Source organism: Cavia porcellus, unplaced genomic scaffold, assembly GCF_034190915.1.
Source record: "Cavia porcellus strain 051 isolate PalLab524CR breed Dunkin Hartley unplaced genomic scaffold, mCavPor4.1 scaffold_12, whole genome shotgun sequence".
Lineage (NCBI taxonomy): Eukaryota > Metazoa > Chordata > Mammalia > Rodentia > Caviidae > Cavia > Cavia porcellus.
Window position 1 is genome coordinate 58,082,898 of NW_026947495.1, and position 20,864 is coordinate 58,103,761.

Below are 20,864 nucleotides of genomic sequence, written 5' to 3' on the forward strand. Positions count from 1 at the left end.
TTCAAGGGTTTCGAGCTATCAGTATGTAGCCTCTTTTTCTTCTGTATCTTATTTTGTAAGATAATGAGAGGTGGACTGGAAAATATCTCTTCTATCCCTTCTATCAGTTCATAAAGATGATCAAGGCTATCCTGTTTGGAATTCTCTTGATCTTGCACTCCTTTGTGACTGAAGTCTTCACTTTCTCTTGGGCTCAAGTTCGTAAAAACACGTACTGTAAAAACAGGTCTACTGTATTACTAGATTCCTAACTTGGAAACATTCATCTTTTTCCCTTTCTAATCCTCACCTCTTCCATTCAGTTACTGACCAAAATTCTATTGGTTCTATCTTCTGAATTCCACTTGATTATATTCTTTGTTTATTATTTCCACTGCTACTTTTGTGTGTGTGCCCTTCATTTCTCATCTTGGTTATTATAATTACTTTCTTACTGATTTCCTTACTTCAAGTCTAATTTATTCACTATATCAATCTTCCTAAATATAAATCTGATGACATATGACATTGGCTTAAAAATTTGTTGCTTGCTTCTAAGAGGATAAATTTTACTCTTCTCTCAGTGGCATTCAGGTGCTGTATGATCTGGGCTTGCTTGTTGTTTTAACTTTTATCATTCAGAATTAATAAACTAGTAGTTTCTCAAGTGTGTTATGCATTCTTACACGCCTATTTTCAGTTATTTATTCTTCAATTATTTGTTCAGTGTCCACAGAGTTCTTGATACTACCATAGTCATTGAGAATCCAACAGTGAATAGGCACAGATTTTTTTTCCTTAAAGAGTTTATTATGTCTTTTGTAGATAAGCAAACAGTTGGCATTATATGTGCTAAATGTTATGAGGTGACACGGAGTCTTACTGGAATGTCTGTTAGATGCCAGAACATTTGATGAAGTAACGTATTTGAGTGATGAGAGGTGGACTGGAAAAGTAATTCGGGCCAAGTTGTGAACAGCCTTTGATCTGCATAAAGAATTTGGACTTTGTATAAATATTTTAGAGAAAGCCATTAAAAGCTAAGTAGAAATTTAAAGTGTCCATTGTAACAGTTATATAGGAAGGGAATTCCAGGGGAATAAGAAAGAATGTGGCAGTATCATTTAGGAAGTAAGAGATGATGGGGCTTGGACTTGGTTGTGACAGTAGAGATGGAGAGGAGGTCTATGTTTAGGAGAATAGTCTCCTGGATGAGTGAGAGATTTGATATAGTGCATGAAAGGAAGGAAGGAATCAACATAAGAGCTGTTGCTGATCACTGAATAAATTTTACTTGGAATAACAGTCTCACATTTGAGGTTAGATATTTTAGATCATAATGTATTATATTTGGGAGACTAGTTAAGAAAGTTGAGCAAAGGAGTGGATAGAAGAATTGATGGGCTTAATTAATTGTGTACTTAATTGATGGGATTAATTAATTGTGTATAATAGGAGAAAGCAAGAAGCTAAGGGACTGCCATGACTGTCTCCTCTAAGGTAGGAGTACCCTTATGTTCTTACACCTAGTGGGGTGGAAGGGAGGGGGTTAAGAGACTGACAAAGAGGAAGTGGTTTACATATATCACTTTGGAATTTGGTGAGAGAGATGTTCCTAGGATGTTGAGGAAAGATTGCTTCAGGCGCAGTTAAAGTTGGAAAGAATTTGTAGCAGGATGGTATTTCATTTCTCTTTTAACAGCACTTAGTTTGAGTGTAAAATTGGAGAAGGTATAATTTAATTTTTATAAAGGTTTTAGTATGAATGATAGGAATGGGAAATATTGTCAAGAATATTTGAAGTGGTAGATCATAGTGTATAGGCAGGATAGGACAATCCTGATAAACTAGGAAAAAAAAGAAGGAAATAATGGGTAAGAGTTGACAGTCAGAATATAAAATGTTTAAATTTAATATTTCACATGTGGACAAATTTAGGCTTATTGTTGGACAAGGCTGTAGCCATGGTTACATGGTAGAGTACTTTGGAGATCAAAGTAATAGGAGCTGGTGGGGTCAAGGAGTTAAGGGCCTAGGGTGTAAGTTTAGTTGCACTTAAATACTATTGAATTGCAGAGGAGGATGACAAGACTTGCAGGAAAACTGATCTAGATACCAAAATCGTGAGTGATGAGTGGATAATGAAGTGGAAGGAAAAAGACAGTATCACTATATGATATAAGCCACAGACAAGAGAAAGGCAGAGTAATAATCTAAAGCTAGCCCTGGAGATGATGATGCGGAGGTGTGAGGCATGTTAGAGGGAAATAAGAGGGCTTCAGGGGAAACTTCAGGAGAAGCTTCTTTTCAATACAGCAAGCAACAAGTGTTAGCATTCTTTGGATTTAAAGGTATATGTGAACCTGTTACCGAGTGTTGTTCTGTGACCAGGACCATTGCTTCAACCTTGTAGTGTACTCTACGTACCTTAAAAACTTAAGTCAAAACTCTTTTTTCTGGAATGCCTTCTATGTTGCATATATCACACTATGTTTTATTTGTTTAATTTTCTTTTAAAATTTTTGAATACCTTAAGAGAAAATGTTACCTTTAGCTGTTTATGTTTTTATTCAGCACATTTGATACATAGAAGCTGTGTTCATAGAATCTAGATGCATGAAGATACATTGTATGTGTATCTTAAAAGTTAACTAGGAAAAGTAAAAAATAAAAGAATTCAGTTTGTTTAGTTAATGTACTTAAGATTCAAGATACAGGGAGCATTTAGTTGTTCAGTTTTTAGTAGTTAGCTCCTTATACTTTTTAAAAGGCTTTAGTGTACTTTTAAAAGCTATCTAACCTGCGTCAAAGAACATGAACACTGGGATAATCTTCCTAGTTGTCTCTTATGGATTTATCAAAATATTGGTGTGGAAGAAGAGGAAGGTGACCCATTTTAATGTGGGCTGTATTTTTAAAAAGATATTAAATCCACATCTCAGACTGACTGTATCATTAAATTTGAGTGGATCATCCAGAGACCAGAGTGAGATACTTAGGCATTTCTTTTGAGAGGGTGTGTGTACATAGCTATCAAGTGAAAAGTGGTCTGGTAAGCTTCACTAGTTAAATGAGAGATTTTGTTTCTTTATGTTGTATTTTAGAAATGTCTTTGCATGGCTCATTAGTTTCTTATAATGTATAGAATATAATTTTTTGTTTTCTATAAATGTGTGCATTATATAGCTGTATGTTTATTTCATCTTTTAGAATGACCAGGTTCTTCAGGGCTTCTCGGTGGACAAAGGAGAATTCACCTGTCCTCTCTGTAGACAGTTTGCTAACAGTGTTCTTCCTTGTTATCCTGGGAGCAATGTGGAAAATAACCTTTGGCAGCGTCCTAATAACAAAAGCATAAAAGACCTCATAAAGGAAGTGGAGGAGCTGCAGGGACGGCCGGGAGCTTTCCCAGTAAGCATCAGTGTAAGACAAAAATATCCTCACAAATTCATCTCTGCTTTTCAGCCTTTCATTTTCTTTCAGGATCTAAATTCTCTGGACTTGTATACATTGAGTAGAAATTAAAGGTTTCTTCTGATTTTGGATATTAAAAAAATAAAAATAATAGAAGATATTATCAGAGATGTCCTAGTTGCTAAGACAAAATGCCTTACACCTAAAACTTAAAGGCTCCTGATTTAGAAGTTTTTCTTTGTGTGATCAGCCAGGCTTGCATGGTAGAGGGACATGGTGGAGGAGAGCTGCTCAGGGCATGGCAGAAAGGAAGCAGAGAGACTGAAAGAGGAGCTGGGGAGGGAGATAAACCCTTTTAGTTCTTGCTCCCACTGACCACCTCTTCTGACCAGCTCTCATCTCCTAGCAGCAAGTCAGCTATAAGTCCCATAATCCAGTCATCTTCCAAAAGCCCTGCCAATGAGCACATGAGATTCTTGGGAGACACAGATATGAACTGTAACATTATACTTTTCCTTAGTGTAAATCATTATAGTTTTAATATACATCTGGAAGATCATGAAATCCTATGAGTTTAGATATTGTTAGGTTCTTGCAAGATTAAATATTTAAGAACAAAGCCAAACATACTGTATATGTAGACAAGTAGCTTAGTGATGGGGAAGCATTCTGAAAATAATTATGTCAGTAGGTCATTTTGTCTCTGCATGAATATCATAGGGTGTACCTATGGAAACTAAGATAGTCACGATATGCCAAAATCTTAAGGGACCACCATGGTATATGTGACCTCTTGCTGACTAAATGCAATGCATGAATATACATTGCAGTGTAAAGCACAATGTCATCACTTTAAAAATATCTGGATTAAGTGCATTAAAATCATGGTGATAGATTTACACATACATATATTTGTGTATTTGCTAGGTGTGTATTAGAAAAATGTATTGTGTGGCTATTCACCGTAAGTCATTCTACTTTACTAGGAGTTTGGTATAAGTGAATCTGTTTTTTGTCTCATCTAGTAGGATTCATTTGGGTTTCTCTTTCACTAGATTTATGATAGGTCTCTGAGAAGTGACAGTGGTGCCTCCTTTATGGAGTAAATTTTAAAAAACCATGAATATTTGACTTCTGAAACAGAAATTCATACATTAAACCTACTCGAAAGATTCATCTTCTGACAATTTGTATTCCTAAGTAAAGACTAATTTAGAATCTATGATTTTTTTCTTTTTGTAAATTTTGTATTTTATTTGCTTAAAATGTGTTACATATGTGTACCAATTCCACACAAAGAATGTAAACATTGTGTATTGCTGTGTTTGCTTTAGCAGCATATATACTAAAATTGTATACTGCGAACACATCCTAATAAAGCTATTAAAATTTTTATAAATTCACTTTTCAGATAAAAATATGTTTAAGGGACACTGGCATTACTCTTTAAAAATTAATTTAATCAGTGGCATAAGCGCCTGCCTTGCAAGCAGGCAGTTGTGAGTTCGATCCCCGGTACCGATAAAAAAGAAAAAGACAAAAAAAAAAAAAAAAAAAAAAAAAGTGAAAAAAAATTAATTTAAATGGAAGTTTTTTCATTGAAAAACCATGAAACCATGAAAACTGTTATGAAATATTTTAATGACAATCTGTTGGCTTAGAATATAGTATGTGGTTAATTTGTAGCTGGATTTTAGTATTATCACAATGTAGACTTAGAATAAAAGATTATAAAAGAATGTATTTTTCACTGGTTTTATCTTTTGTGCACTAAATGTACTTACAGTGGATAGTTAACATTTATTTTGACCTCTGACTTTAACTTTCTAGTATATTCACATGATAAATATTTTAGGCTGTTAATAAAGAAAATGAATATAAACTTTATGTATATTTTTGCATTTTTTATAGTCAGAAACCAACTTAAGTAAGGAAATGGAGTCTGTAATGAAAGATATAAAAAATACAACTCAGAAGAAATACAGAGACTATAGCAAGACTCCGGGCTCACCAGACAATGATTTTCTTTTTATGTACTCTGTTGCTAGGTAGGTATATGAAATATATATTTTTGTATTTACTTATTACTAATTATTGGTTTTACTGTACAGTGAATCTTTTTATTACCACTTATTTAAAGATAGGATATATATTTTTAATATTGGTTGAAAATATGATTTCTTAAGACTGTAAACTTGTACTTTTCCTGTATTTCCTGAAGAGTTTTTATACTTTAATGGAATATTTAGAGAAGTACTATTTAGCATTATAGAACATTTGGGGAAAAGTATATTATTAATATTTTGGGATGGATTGGCACTTTAAAGCATAGGAGTATTGTAGATGAAGTCCTGTCAAAAAGTGAGAATATTAAGATCTAAAACGTAATGTGAATGTAATGTGTTAAACAATTTTTAATTTATAGAAAAAAACCCAGTAAGAAGTAGAACTGCATTCTTTGTTTCCTTTAACCTAATGAGAGATCTAGTTATATAATGATAGCTGACAGGTAGCTTAGGAAACCAATTAAGAAGAAGGAAGCAAGAGACCAGGCATGGCCTAAGTATTGACATGAATAGGAGATCAAGAAAACAGTAACTCTGGGTTTCTTATCTCTCAGATTAGGAAAGATTAGTCTGAGTAGGTATTAAACACATAGAATAGATTTATATGGGAATTTTAGAGAATTTAATTGAGTGAAAATAGAATCATAAAAGAAGTAAGTAGGGGAGCAGCTTGTAGGGTGTCGTAGGCCCCTGAGTATCTCTGAGAACAAACCTCATGTGTTGTCCAAATAACAATGTAAGAGGTAAGAGTGTGAGAGAGAATATGTTTTGAGATATGTTTGCAGCAAGATCATGGTGGAAGAGGATTAAAACTTGGAGTCAAGGTTTAGTGTTTTTTCAATTATTCTTTTTTTTTCCTTCTCTTTGTGCAGCTATTATAAAGGTCATATTATGCACACAGAACATTTTCTCTGCCTCATGCTTCAGAGCAGAGAATAACAACAGAGTAAATAGAACCCAGGGAAAATGGAGTCCAACTTAGAAAACTTGTAACAAACAAGCTAAAACTCAAGATAAGGAATACTAGTCTTTGAGTATGCAATGCTAGATAAGGGTTGCTCTAAAAGGATCTAATACATTGGAAAGTGATTTACTCATTTGCGTATTTCTAGACTTTTGTTTTTTCTGAATGCTTAGCGAGAGGATAGGATAGTTCTTGTTTTGTTTCTGGAGAGTTACCAGTTATTGCATACTCGTAATAACATATATGGTACTTGTATAAAAATTCAACTGAATGTAATTCAACTTCACTAAAATTACAGATTTACGCAAAATTTTGGTACAATATTGTAATTATAACATAGAAGATTGGGTTGAATGTAGAACAACTCAGTTATGTTTAACATATACATATATAATATACACATTTATGTTGCTCATATATTTATGTCTTTGCATTGTTAAAACTGACCTTTTAAAGAAAATTCTGATTGAAGATTGAGTGGAAATGATCTATGCTTGAAATTTTTCTATAGTATGATAATTATATTTAAATATGCCATAGTTTGACATTCTAGACCCTTATTTCTTGCCTTAACTGTAAAGAAATACAAAATACAGTTTGTCATGATAATATGAGACCCCTTAGATCAACATATTTTGGTTTTTCTTCTTTATAGAGAATCAGGGATAGATGGCATATGCTGTTTACTAAGAGTATACAGATTAGAGAAACAAAAACTATGTATTAACCTCTCCGCTTCTCTAATTGCTAATGATAAGCTCTAATACAGCAAGACAATGATTTTGAAACAATCCTGACTGTTGGTTGGAATTATCTAGTTAATTGGTTGGAATTGTCTAGTTAATTGCAAAGATCTCACAGTGAGGTTGCAGTGCCCTCTCTTTAAGTTTTACTTGATGGTTACAATGAAAAGAGGCAACAAACAAATTGATTAACAAGTATATCTTTAGGTAAGATATACTTGTCTTGAGAGAAAGTAGAAATTATCTTAAGTCTAACATTTAACTATTTCTTAGGTATTTATGACCCACAGAAAAATTTATTCCTAAAAAGATGGCAATTAACATTTTAGCAGTATTTCAGTATTTAAGTAAAATATTTAACAACAAACTTACTTCGAATTATTTAAATTTTGAATTAAATGTAATTCTTAAATATATAATCCTTCAAAATTTGCAGATTTATTTGTATTTGGCTTTTGTAATTTGAATGGAATAAAATTCTAGTTTCATAGAACTAATTTTCTTCCCTTAAAAGAAATAAATTTGTTTGTTCTTCAGGGAGCTTGAATTTTTGATGTCTGGAAACAAAATATTTCTGGTGGCTAACCAGCCTGGAAAGCTATTTCTTTAGTAAATCTTTTGAGATTTCATTTTTTCAGAAGGGCAATACATATTTGTTTACATGGAGAAGCTTTGGAAGATTTTCTGAGGGCAACAGAGAAAAATTGCTGGAATATCTTTTTAAAATTAATTTAAAAATTAATCAAAATCACTTATTCAAGTTTTAATGTTTTTCCAAAATTTCCATTCTGTTGCAAATATGTCATTCAAATGGATTATGGAAAGTTAATTCTGGGGGAGAAAGTTTTCTTCACTTCAATACCAATTCATTAATTATAGACACAAAGAATGACATAAATTTCAGTAATTGATTTTTCCAAGGATTTTTGGACCCAAGTTGTGTATAGCCTAGAGACATTGGTGAGTAGCATTTAGCCTTTATTTTGTGAGAAAAATGGAAATGGAAAGATAGCACATGAGTATATGAGATTTAGATGGATGGGCATCTTTAAATCAAGAGTGTGAAAGTACTTAGTAGGTGAATGCACCTACCTTCTCAAATTAGTTGTATTGTGAGTCTAAACTTTGTAAGCCAAATAAAAAGAATGCTTGCTATTCTTTTTAAAAATATACTCTTCTAAAGTCTTTTTTGGCAGGGGCTCACTGCTGGGTTTAAGGAGTATAAAGCTCAGCAAAATGAAGATTATAAGCCACAGGGACTGAGGAGAAGTTTACACTTAGTTACATGTGAAAGTAAAGAAGTTATCTTTCCTGTAATTTTTAAAAATACTTTGCTAGGTACTATTGAGGATTTCAAAGGCGTATATGAAGGAATCTTTGTTTTCCAGAAATTTGCAACTTGGTTGGAGATAGGAAACTAAGGCCACTGTATAAAACAGAATATAATGCTTTTTAAATTGTCTGGGGAAAAGTTGTAGAACTTCAAAAACGAAGATAACCAAATTAAAAAATAAAATGTATGCAATTGCTTCTTTTCCGTCTTAGGAAGCATTCCTGGAAGAGCCAGAATATAAGCTCCAACTTTTAGGTTAACAGAGGCAGTGCTATGGATGAAAGTAGTTTCCAATCTACCTTGAAATTGAGCTTCTTGTTCAACAGTAAGGTAGTACGTTCAGGGCTTGAACCCAGATCTTTTTTCAGAGCCTTTACCCCTTTCACTATATCAGTGTGAGTTAGAGCTAAAAAGAGGTGGGAGGAGGGAAACAACATTTGTTTTCATATTTTGCCTCTAAAAATAACAGTGCTGAAGGAGATAGAAGGCACACCTTGGTCATGCAAAAAGAAATTGAGAGTGTAGTTAGAGGGTTTTTATGAGGATATACAGTATATTTACGTGGCCACTGTGATAGACTTTTTAGCAGTTTTTCTCATCAGTTTTTTTACTATCAAGAGATTTTTCTCTTTTTGTTCCAAACCAATTATTATTATTATTATTATTATTATTATTTTTTTTTTTTGAGGCAGGCTCTTACTTTGTAGTACAGGCTGGTCTTGAACTCATTATGTAGCTCAGGCTGACCACAAACTTGCAGTAATCCGCCTGTTTCAGCCACCTGAGTCCTGGGATTACCGGCGTGTGCCACAGTTCTAAACTAATTTGAATATATTTGTGTTAGAAAGTGTATAAAATAGAACATATACTTTTCTTCGAGAACAAAAAGTGCAGGAGAAACTCATTCCCAACATACTTTAATTTTTGCATTATACATTCAGAAAGAGAAACAGAGTATTGTATTGTGATTTTCTTTTTTTTTTTTAATCTTTTTATCGGTACTGGGGATCGAACTCACCACTGCCTGCTTGCAAGGCAGGTGCTTATGCTGCTGAGCTAAATCCCCAGCCCCCTGTATTGTGATTTTCAACAGTGAGGGGTGCCAAAGTGTGGTAGCCCGTGCTTGTGAATCCCATTATATTGGGAGACTGAGGCAAGAGGAGTGCAAGTTTGATCCCAACCTGGGCAGCTCAGGCCAGTGGGAAGGGCCTGGGTTCAATTCCTAGTTCTGCACAAATAAACAAAAACCCCAAACAAAAAACTGTCATGGGTGATAGACATGGAGCATGTGACCATTTTCTGTGTTGTAAATGAAGTAAGAACATGTTGATGGAAAGGTTCTCTGATACTGATTTTTTTACAGTCCTAGATAGTATTACATATTAACACTTTGGTTAGGTAGTTAGTGTTTTTAATACAGAAGGAGTTTTGTGCAGGACAGGAGATCTTCCAAATTAATCTGAAATAATCTGAATAAGTTAGAATTAGTAGTTTTAAGTATCCTCTAAAATGAAATTCCTAGTAACATATTTGCTATTCTCTAAAGTATATGTTTGGTGATTGAATAAACAGAATTGTTCTTATATTTTAGTGAATATTTTTGCAAACATGGTGAAATAAAAATTGACATTCTGTTTCTAACATTCATTCTTAAGAATTGTTCATGTTTTCGGTTAGCACATTTAAAAGTACTATCTAGGAAATCTTAGTTTTTATAAGAGAATATAGCCATTAATTTTTTTCTACAGATTAGGCAACAGAAGATTTGTGAAAACAAAATGTATTGATCTCATTTCTATTCCCTTGATGAAGGAACACATGCTGGTCTCCGTTCGCTTTCTGTCCACTAGTATGAAATCCTTGTCCCTGCTTCCTTGCTGGTAGGTTTTTAGAAGTTCAGTGAGCAATGCAAATCGCTGAAGGGTGGAAAATCCCTGGTCACATAGAGGCCTTATCAGCAGCAGCCAGATGGAGCTCTGAGCGGGAACATTAGCAGTGTTAATTGCTTCTCTTCCCCAAGAGAAAGGATTAAAGCATCCCTTTAGAAATGGGTGGCCATGTGCAGATTTAGGAATATTAATACAGTTTGTAAGTAAATATATATGCAAATATCATTTCAAAACATTCTGTGTTCAAAATATAAGAAAAATCAATTTTAAATGTTTTGTTTTAAATAAGATACAATCACTTGTATTTATTTGAAAAGAATAAACTTGAAAGTTAGCTTTTTTTTAAAAAGGGGAAGATATCTCATTATTAATGACAAATACATGTCTTTGCTATAAACCAGTTAATTGAGTTTTGGTTGTAGAAAAATGGCTTGTAAATACTGGTGAAGTAAAACACAAATTATAATCCAGAACTTTATTATTTTGGCATAATTTGTTTTTTTACTCTTTTTAGTAAATCTTTAGATTTCTGTATTAATTTGAGTTTTGAAATGTCAGTTCACTAATTATTGCTATTCGGTTAATAATAATTACATAACTTGCAATTTCAGATTCTATGAACATACTGATGTTTACCAATGTCAATAAATACTGTATTTTAATAAAAATGTAATTTTAGAAGTTTGTACAGAGCGCTGTTATTATACTTTGTTCATAGCGACTTTGATGTTAGTGATTTTGTTTCTTACTATTTATTTCCAAATGCCATCTAAGCTCCAAGAGTGATAACCATTTCTCTGTTAGGAAAATTGATATGCTCTTATGTTTTGTATGACAGTACCTACCTACTCAGTGGTTGACATTGGAGTACAAATTCTTTCATCAGATTCATATGCAGATTTATTAATATTAAATATGTTGCAGTTTTTTCCTAAGGCCTAGTTTTTAGTTATTTGTCTACAGCTGAGACTTTGCAACAATGACATGATGATGTGTGCAACTTTTTTGCAGGTACAAATACGAACATACAAGTAAGGATGGATAAATTTGTTCTTTTCATTTTTAAATATCAGATAAAATACGATTATTACTGATATTGCATAAACTGCTTTTACAAATAATAAAGTTGGAATTCAGCCATAACAATAAAATAAACTAAAAAGGATCTTTTCAGCCTAATGACTGAGATATGTTTTAATTCTTTACTTGCAGAACCAATTTGGAACTTGAATTGATTCATAGAGGAGGCAATTTGTGTTCTGGTGGTGCAAGCACAGCTGGCAAAAGGTCTTGTTTAAGTAAGTTGAATTGTTAAATTTTAAAAATCTGTTCGTGTAAGCTGTGAAAGCATATGCAGGCAAAGTGGTTTTTTGATGTTTTTTCAAATTTTGATTATGTTAATATATGATCAGTTTTGATAGTAATACATATTTTGCATTTTAAGTGCTCAGTCTTGTACTTAGAGGAATCATATGAATAGCTGTTTTGGTTCTAAGATTGCTCAGCATAGGTCATATTAAATGGTCAGATTTATTTTAGTTCACAACTAAATTATTATCTTCTGGTATAAAAATTGTCCTCAAATTAAGTTTTTTAAAAGACTTTTATATTAAGTTAATTTAAGGAAATCTTTTCACCTATTAATTTCTATTGTGCATATTTGGATATATGTATTAATATATTGGAATTGTAGATGTTTGCTTTTAATTATGTATATATTTTATAAAAATAAGCATGATTCTTCAATATTGTGTGAAAGTGTATTTGACTTACAGTAGGTTTTTCATGAGCGTAGTTTTTCATGCCACCACTGTTTACTCACTGTTTAGAGAATTAATGTGAATACTCTAGTATATTTAGAGGTATACCATAGCAAAGCACTGGTGTTGAAATGTTACCTAATGTGGTTTAGGAAAAAACATTGCTTAAAATACCTAATATAACCTTTTGAAAAATGAGTATACTTTCTCAAATACTAAAAAATTTTAAAGATTATCCATATATACTGGCTTTTTAACAAAATGTGTGTTAATTCAAAAAATTAACTATGTAATTTGGATTGACTGCAAATCAAAAGATTGAACAAAACATGAAATTTTTCTTTCCTTTTTGGTACTGGGGATTGAACTCACGACCTTGTGCCTGCCAAGCAGGCGCTTGTGCCGCTAAACTAAAGTCCTGGCTGGTGAAATTCCTGACATAAAGACACAAACATGAAATTTTAACTTATTTTAAAAATTTCTATTATAATTTTAATATTTATTATGATTATCAATTTCTAGAACTTAAGTTTAAGAAGTTTTTTTTATTTTAAATGATTTCTTAGTGTATTTTGAGCCCTTGAAATATGTACTTAAATTTTGTTTATAAGCTATAAGGGGGATATTGTAGTTATAAAGGATTTTTAGTTTGTAATCTGCTTGGATTAATACATGCAATCACTTTAGTTGCATAAATTATTTTTCTTGTTAATCTAGTTTTGACTTATGCTTGGAATTGACCATTAATATTCTAGAAACTGTTATATTAGTGTTTAGAAAGGAATTTAGTGTTTTTTTAAAATTCACTGCATTTTTTTCTTTGAAGCACATAAACTTATTCAGAGGGTTATAAATGATGTTATTGAGAATCCTGAAAGTAGTAATAAAATTCTAGTGGCATCTACTTCAATAGCAGACTCAACTTTAAGTTATTAAATTAATAGTTATTTCCAGTTTTTTTGGCTTGCTTTCCCTTTTAATGAATAAGCATTTTTTAATGTGTCAGTACAGGAAAGATCATGGTAAAGTTGATTCTAAATATAAATTAACACTGTGGTTATTTTTCATATGATTTATTATTCAGTTGCTTAAGATGTTATATATACTTTATTTTTTGTAGTTTTCACCTTTCCCTCCCTTTCCTTTTTTTTTTTTAATTTTATTTAAAAAAGTTTTTTTATTTAAAGAAAGATTAAACAAAAGAGAAAATGAGTAGAAAATAATACATACTTTCAAAGAAAGAATAAACAGTAAGAAATCACCAGTTGATTAAATAGTTATTCAAAGATACAAAAGTAGAGCATATAAAGTGGGGCTTCAAACAGCGAGACTGCAGCCAGTTCTGTTCAACAAAAAAAATCACTCTGAGCAAAGAATAAGAGTATTGCTGGGTTTCACATTATGATACTCCTGGTTCAGCACTGGGTACTGTAGTGTCTCTTTTTCTTCAAAGTATTTATTCATTTCATCATCTGTCATAAGATCAGTTCTCATAAACTGTTTATTGGTTCTACGCATGCATGAGTCCTAACATGTATTTCTATCCTTTTTATATTAGAGGGAGGAACAAAACAAAGCAAGACAAAACAAAACATACTCCTATACACACATGAAATGAAAAAGACATATAAGACCACTGTACAAGGACGAATTCCTAGAAAAACATGAAATGAAAAAGACATGTATGACCACAATATTAGGTGATCTACAGTAGTTACTATGCTTTCCCTTGTTATTTTCAATAGAATTGTTTACATCATCAGATATAATATAATTGAACATAGCATTACATAGCTATTTTAATAAAAACACAACTTTGGAGACTTTGTAGGACTTCGAAAGCAGTTAATAATCAAACTGGAATCTTTTACATCTTGTCATCTTCAGAGTAGTTGCCTCTACTCTTAGACTCAATACTATCAAGCATACCAATTCGAATAAAAACAGTCAAGGCAAAACAGCGGTCTAACAAACCAGCTTCAAATAAGATTAGTCATAGTAAGACAATGTAAGTAATACAGGGTTTCAGTTTAAGTTAATAGGAAATGAAGGATATTTACCATAGTATAGCCTGCTATTTTTCCCATAGCTGTCTGTGCCCTCAAATCTAGTATGAGTAGGCAGACCGGAACAAAATATAATCAAACTTAACAGAGCGATAAGACTAATGTGGTTTTTAAATCCTGATACACTATTAATAATGTCCTCTGCCTTCCTTTTTTAGGCAGTTCCTCCCCTTTCCCTTTTTCAGGGTGCTTTGTATATTTTGGGTCCCACTAACTCCTTTAGTCTTTAGATTAGGGGGACAACCTGTTATCTATCTTAGTGGTGCTAAACCTTTTTACGTCTGAGCTTGATCTTGAGCTGTATTCCTTTACTTACTAAAGCCACAGGTTTTCCTGCCTTATAGCTGAGTAGCTCTCCACTGCACAAAAGTGTCATTACTTTCCAACCTATTTGCAGCTGCTGGACAAGTTGTCCCGATTTCTCTCTAGTTTACTGTCACATAGAGCATCGCTTTCTCATCTTTCACTTTCAGTTTATTCACCCTCTTTCAGGTTGAGCATATTTCCCATTCGGAGCATCTCAGTGGATCTTGCCTCCTAATCTACTCTGCCTGTGTTTCTTTTTGTTAGTGTATCAAGGCTATCTATATTAAAGATTATAGCCCACTTTCTCTGCCTCATCTCTGCTATTCTGTTTTTCTGCTATTATTTGTCCACGTTACCCCTTCACTCCACTGTCTGCCCTGTTCATTGAGTCCTCTCTGCCCTGTTGCTAGAATGCTAGTATTTTTCTTTTTTTTCTCTCTTTCTCTGGAGTGTCCTTCAGGATTTTTTGTAGGGTTGGATTGGTGGCCATGAACTCTCACAGTTCCTCCTTGTCTTGAAAATATCTTATTTCTCCATTAATTTTGAGAGAGAGTTTTTCTGGGTATATCAATCTGGGTTGGAGGTTATTTTCTTTCAGGGCTTGGACTATTTCCTGCCAGGCTCTTCTCGATTTGAGAGTTTGTGTTGATAAGTCTGTCATTATTTTGATGATTTTTCCTTTGTAGGCAATCTGCTTCCTTTCTCTGGCAGCTTCTAACATTCTGTTCTTATGGTGGATTTCTGGGATCTTGATTATTATATGTCTGGATGTAGATCTGTTTTGGTTGTAGGTGGCTGGAGTTCTGTATGCCTCATTTATCTGGATATCATTTCTTTTTCCTATGGTTGGGAAGTTCTCCTTAATTATTTCTGTGAATAGTCTTTGTAATTCATTTGCTTCTTTGTAATTCACTCCTGCTTCTTTGTTCACGTTTTTTATTCTTAAGTTATAGATCTTCTTGTCATCTAGCCTTTGAATTGTTTCTTCCCAGTTCCTTGTTATTTTTAAGAGATCTTTTCTTTCACAATCACACATTATAAATCTCTCTTCAAGTTTCAAAAGGCTAATTTTAGTTTCTTCAAGGCATTTTGCCAGCTTTCAATGGAGTTTTTAGTTTCCTGTAATCTCTTTGGATCTGTTTTATGTATTGTAGGTTTTGTTTATATTCTTCATCAAAGGTTTCTCTTCCTTTTCTGGGTTCCTCTGTTCTTCCATTTGTGTTTTCTTGGGAGGGCCTTAGCGTTTCTTTAATTAATCTTTTTATATCTTGCCTCACTTGGATTAGAACGTCAGTTATAAGTTCATCTATGAGGTCATGAAGGTATTTCTTTATGTCCGCTGATGTTGTGGCTAATATTGCATGATTGCTGCACTGGTTCTCTTCTGTATTTACCTCTCCTGAGCTTATTTTCCCAGGGTTAGTGGCTGGAGGTTTTTTTTTTTTTTTTTTTTTTTTTTTAATCTCTTGCATGTTTCTGTTTTCTTTCAGACAGGTGTGTTGTGGAGGTCACTGGCCCTCTCCATATTGCTTATGGTTTTTCTGAAGGGTGCTGCCTGGTGTTTTACTGCCCTTTCCAATTTGCTCTTATCTGATTATTCTTTTCTGATGACCTAAGAGAACAAATATCTTAGTTCCAAGTAGATCTTGCCCTGAGTGTTGAGATTTTAATTAAATGTACAAATCCTTTTGCCACTGAATTAGGGGAATCTGTTGGATTTGAAGTACTTTCTGAGTCTTTGTTGGAAACAACTTGGAAGTTGTTGCATGGATGAGCAAACAAAAATAAATGCATGTTGAGGGCTGCTTAAGCATGAGAGACATAAAAACAGCCTTAAGGTAGATATTTTAATAGTGATAGCTACTGATACGGGGGAATATAACTCCCAACCTACTGGATGTCTGGTACGAGTTCGTGTTCTCTAAAATAGAAAAATTAATTTTAGGAACAACGTAGGTTAAGAGAAGAATATATTTATTGAGACAAAGAAAGCTTCCGTCTGAGAGAGACAGAAGGGATCCCAAGTGAGTTGCCAAGGACTGTCTTTTCTAGAACTTTATAGAGTAAAACCACAAAGTGAGGCAGATCTAAGATGGGGAAAACATGGGAACTCACAAGATGGGTATGAGGTGGGACAGAACTATGGTCAACCAACAAGATTAATTGCTTATTGGAAATGTGCTTTAATGAAGTTGACAGTTTTAATCGCATCCTGTGAAATGTTAAGTTTAGGTGATGTTTTTCAGCTAGCCAGCATTTCTCTATGGATGACACAATTTGTGGACTCACATTCAGAAGTGAGCTCTTTGACCTGAATAGTGAAACCAGAAAGCCATCCAGTCATGGCAGCTGCTCTGTCTGTACACATACTGACACAAAATTAAATAAGATATTTACAATTTTTATAAAATGTCTACTTTCCCAAGAATCAGAAATCAGTGAAAATACAGAGTGGATGTTACGTATCTTAGAGAACTTGGCAAAGACCGAAATATTATATGTAGGCAGAATTTCATTTTGAATATCATCTTATTTTGTAGTTAAAGCAATTTGTTCTTGTGAAGATTGGATTTTCCTTTTGTAGCCTTTAGATACTGATAACGTCAAATGTATACAAAGGAAGAACAGTGCAGGGAACTGCCACAACTTCACCTTCCAGTCATAGCCATCATCACATTGCTTCATCTGTATCCGCAGCCAGTTTGCCTTCTGAAGCTGGATTATTCTGAAGAGTATTCACATAGCCTATGATTTCATCTGTAGGTTTTTTCATTATGTATCTATAAAAGATGAGAGATCTTTTCTTTATATATATATACTTATTTCTAGAATTTCCATTTGATTTTTTATGGTTTCTATTTCCTTTGTTGAGATTTCCCACCTCTTCACTCACTATGTCCATTTTTTCCTTTACATACTTGGATATATATATATATATATATATATATATATATATATATTTTTTTTTTTTTTTTTTTTTTTTTGTATCGGGGATTGAACTCATGCCCTCATGCTTGCCAAGCAGGCACTTGTGCTGCTGAGCTAAACCCCTGGCCTCTTGGACATATATTTTATAATAGCTTGTTTAAAGTCCTTGTCTGTTTTATAATTTGGGTTATCCCAGGATCTGCTTCTGTTTTATGTACTGCTTTTACCCTTTGATTAAAGATTATATTTTTCTGCTTTTTCAGATATTATGAATATTTAATTGTGTATGTGACCTAGTGGATAATATCTTGGGGAGATTGTGCTGTTCTGGCAGGCAATTAATTAAATTACTGGCAAATCAGTTTGATTTTGCTAGGCTTGGTTTTATTCTTTGTTATGGAAGGTCCATTTATATTTTGCCTTTTGTGTGTGTGGGGGGGGGGAGCTTACTGTAGTGCAGAAGTCAGAAAAATTTTCTGTGAAAGGACAGCTAATATATACCTTAGGCATTTGTAAGCCTTGGTGGCAGCTTCTCAGATCTACCTGTGGAGCACAAAAGCAGTGACAGTATGTAAACAAATGAACATAACTGTTTTATAAAGTGTATTATTCAAGGTTTTACTAGCGTGAACAGATATAACAGGAGATCTATAGATGTAAAACAAACAAGATTGGCTTATGATGGTCAGCCACAGAGTTCACTGAGGAAGTGTGCAGAGGTGTCTACACACTGGAGGCCGAAGGATTCAATCCAAGGTCTGGAGTTCACCCTATTGTCTTGTGCAAGTCCACACCGCAGGCTGAGGGGTCTGTGACAGAAGGCCAAAGGCTCTACAATGAGAGGCTGAAGATTCTGTGCTGGAAAGCTGAAGGGACTACACTGGAAGCCAGGAGACAAGGTCCAAGCCAAAGGTGAAGACTGGAGCTTCTCCCAAGAATGGAAGACGTTTGTCCTTCCTCCTTCTCTTTTATACCTCCAGGTGATGAGCCACCCTAGGGTGGGTCTTCTTTCACATCCTTGGGTTTTGAGTTGCTAAACCCATTTAGTTAAGCTTTTATTTTATTTTATGTTTTTTGAACGTAGCATTACATAGCTATTTTAATAAAAACACAACTTTGGAGATGTTTTAGGACTTCGAAAGCAGTTAATAATCAAACCGGAATGGGTATCTTTTACATCTTGTCATCTTCAGAGTAGTTGCCTCTACTCTTAGACTTGATAGTATCAAGCATACCAAATTCGAATAAAAACAGTCAAGGCAAAACAGCGGTCTAATAAACCAGCTTCAAATAAGATCATTCATAGTAAGACAATGTGAGTAATACAGGGTTTCAGTTTAGTTAATAGGAAATTAAGGATAGTTACTGTGGTATAACCTGCTATTTTTGAAATAGCTGTCTGTGCCCTCAAATCTAATATGAGTAGACAGACTAGAGCAAAATAAAATTAAACTAAATAGATAAGATTACTGTGACTTTTAAATCCTGATACATTATTAACAATGTCCTCTGCCTTCCTTTTTTAGGCAATTCCTCACCTTTCTCTTCTCAGGATGCTTTGTATATTTTGGGTCCCACTAGCTTCTTTAGTTTTTAGATTAGGGGGCCAAGCTGTTATCTATCCAAGTGTTGCTGAACCTTTTTACCCGTGAGCTTGATCTTGAGCTGTACTCCTTTACTTACTAAAGCCACAAGGTTTTCCTTCCTTCCAGCTGTGTAGTTCTACACTGCCCAAAATGTCATAACTTTCCAATCTATCTGCAGCTGCACCATGAGTTGTCCCTGTTTCTCTCTAGTTTCCTGTCACATAGAACATCGCTTTCTCATCTTGCACTTCCAGTTTATTAACCCTCTTTCAGGTTGAGTATATTTCCTATTCAGAGCATCTCAGTGGATCCAATCCTGCCTCTTAATCTACTCTGCCTGTTTTCTTTTTGTTAGTGTATCAAGGCTATCTATGTTAAAGATTATAGCCTACCTTCTCTACCTCATCTCTGCTATTCTATTTTTCTGCTATTATTTATTCACTTTACTCCTTCATTCCACTGTCTGCCCCATTCATTGAGGGCTCTCTGCCACTGTTGCTAGATATATTTTTTTCTCTCTCTCTGGAATGTCCTTCCAGTATTTTTTTGTAGGGTTGGGTTGGTGGCCGTGAACTCTCACAGTTCCTCCTTGTGTTGGAAATACCTTATTTCTCCATTAATTTTGAGAGAGTTTTTCTGGGTACATCAGTCTGGGTTTGAGGTTATTTTCTTTCAGGGCTTGGATTATTTCCCCCCGGCTCTTCTCTGTTTGAAAGTTTGTGTTGATAAGTCTGTCATTATTTTGATGATTTTCCTTTGTAGGTGATCTGCTTCTTTTCTCTGACTGCTTTTAATAGTCTGTTCTTACGGTGGATTTCTGGGATCTTGATTATTATATGTCTGAATCTATCTGTTTTGGTTGGAGGTGGCTGGAGTTCTGTAGGCCTCATTTATCTGGATATCATTTTTTTCCCTCTACTTGGGAAGTTTTCCTTAATTATTTCTGTGAGTAGTCTTTGTAATTCATTTGTGGTTACTCCTGTTTCTTCACTCACATTTTTTATTCTTAAGTTACAGATCTTCTTGTCATCTAGCCTTTGAATTGTTTCTTACCAGTTCCTTGTTATTTTTAAGAGATCTTTTCTTTCACAATCACACATTATAAATCTCTCTCCAAGTTTCAAAAGGCTAATTTTAGTTTCTGTCAAGGCATTTTGCCAGCTTTCAATGGAGTTTTTAGTTTCCTGGCAATCTCTTTGGATCTGTTTCATGTATTGTAGGTTTTGTTTATATTCTTCATCAAAGGTTTCTCTTCCTTTTCTGGGTTCCTCTGTTCTTCCATTTTTGTTTTCTTGGGAGGGACTTAGCTTTTCTTTAATTAATCTTTTTATATCTTGCCTCGCTTGGATTAGAATTTCAGTTTTAAGTTCATGTATGAGGTCATGAGAGGTTCTGCACCCAGTGACCTAGGAAGCTGTGATCTTCTTTAATCTCAAGATGTTATATATACTTTAAATAAATTTTCTTGAAAGTCATTTGTGTAGTATCCAGTGTTTATTGTATAAGGCTCTACTATTTTGCTGGTATATATAAACTTAATGGTTTGGTTATTTATTAAAATCTAATTCAGTTTAAGTTTGACATCATTGTTTCATAGCATGCCAGGCTGTTTGTTTTTCTTTTTCATTCTTTAGGTGGAAATTTAATAGGATTATTAAATAGAGTTCTACCATTTTTCTGAAATATTTTCATATGTCATTATTTTACTTTTCCTGTCCATTGTCACTGCCTTTTATATCTTAAATTTAAAGTGCCTTTTTTTCATCTTTGGGGAAAGTGACAGCTTCATTAATTAAAGTATAAGAGAAATTTTAATTTTATTATTTTAAG

General features: G+C 33.6%; 1 protein-coding gene across 7 annotated transcripts in view; it reads left to right on the top strand.

Annotated features, from left to right (window-relative positions):
- The window catches only part of Ubr3 (ubiquitin protein ligase E3 component n-recognin 3), a 199,132-nt gene that overhangs the window by 126,110 nt on the left and 52,158 nt on the right, over positions 1 to 20,864 (top strand). For 4 of the 7 annotated variants that reach the window (XM_063259240.1, XM_063259242.1, XM_063259243.1 and 1 more), the window contains 3 exons: positions 3,190 to 3,402; positions 5,305 to 5,441; positions 11,601 to 11,686. In XM_063259240.1, coding sequence (XP_063115310.1) covers positions 3,190 to 3,402; positions 5,305 to 5,441; positions 11,601 to 11,686 — 436 coding nt within the window. Of the gene's footprint in view, positions 1 to 3,189; positions 3,403 to 5,304; positions 5,442 to 10,247; positions 10,380 to 11,600; positions 11,687 to 20,864 lie in introns of all 7 variants that reach the window. The other 3 variants (XM_063259241.1, XM_063259244.1, XR_010050855.1) reach the window with 2 other exon arrangements.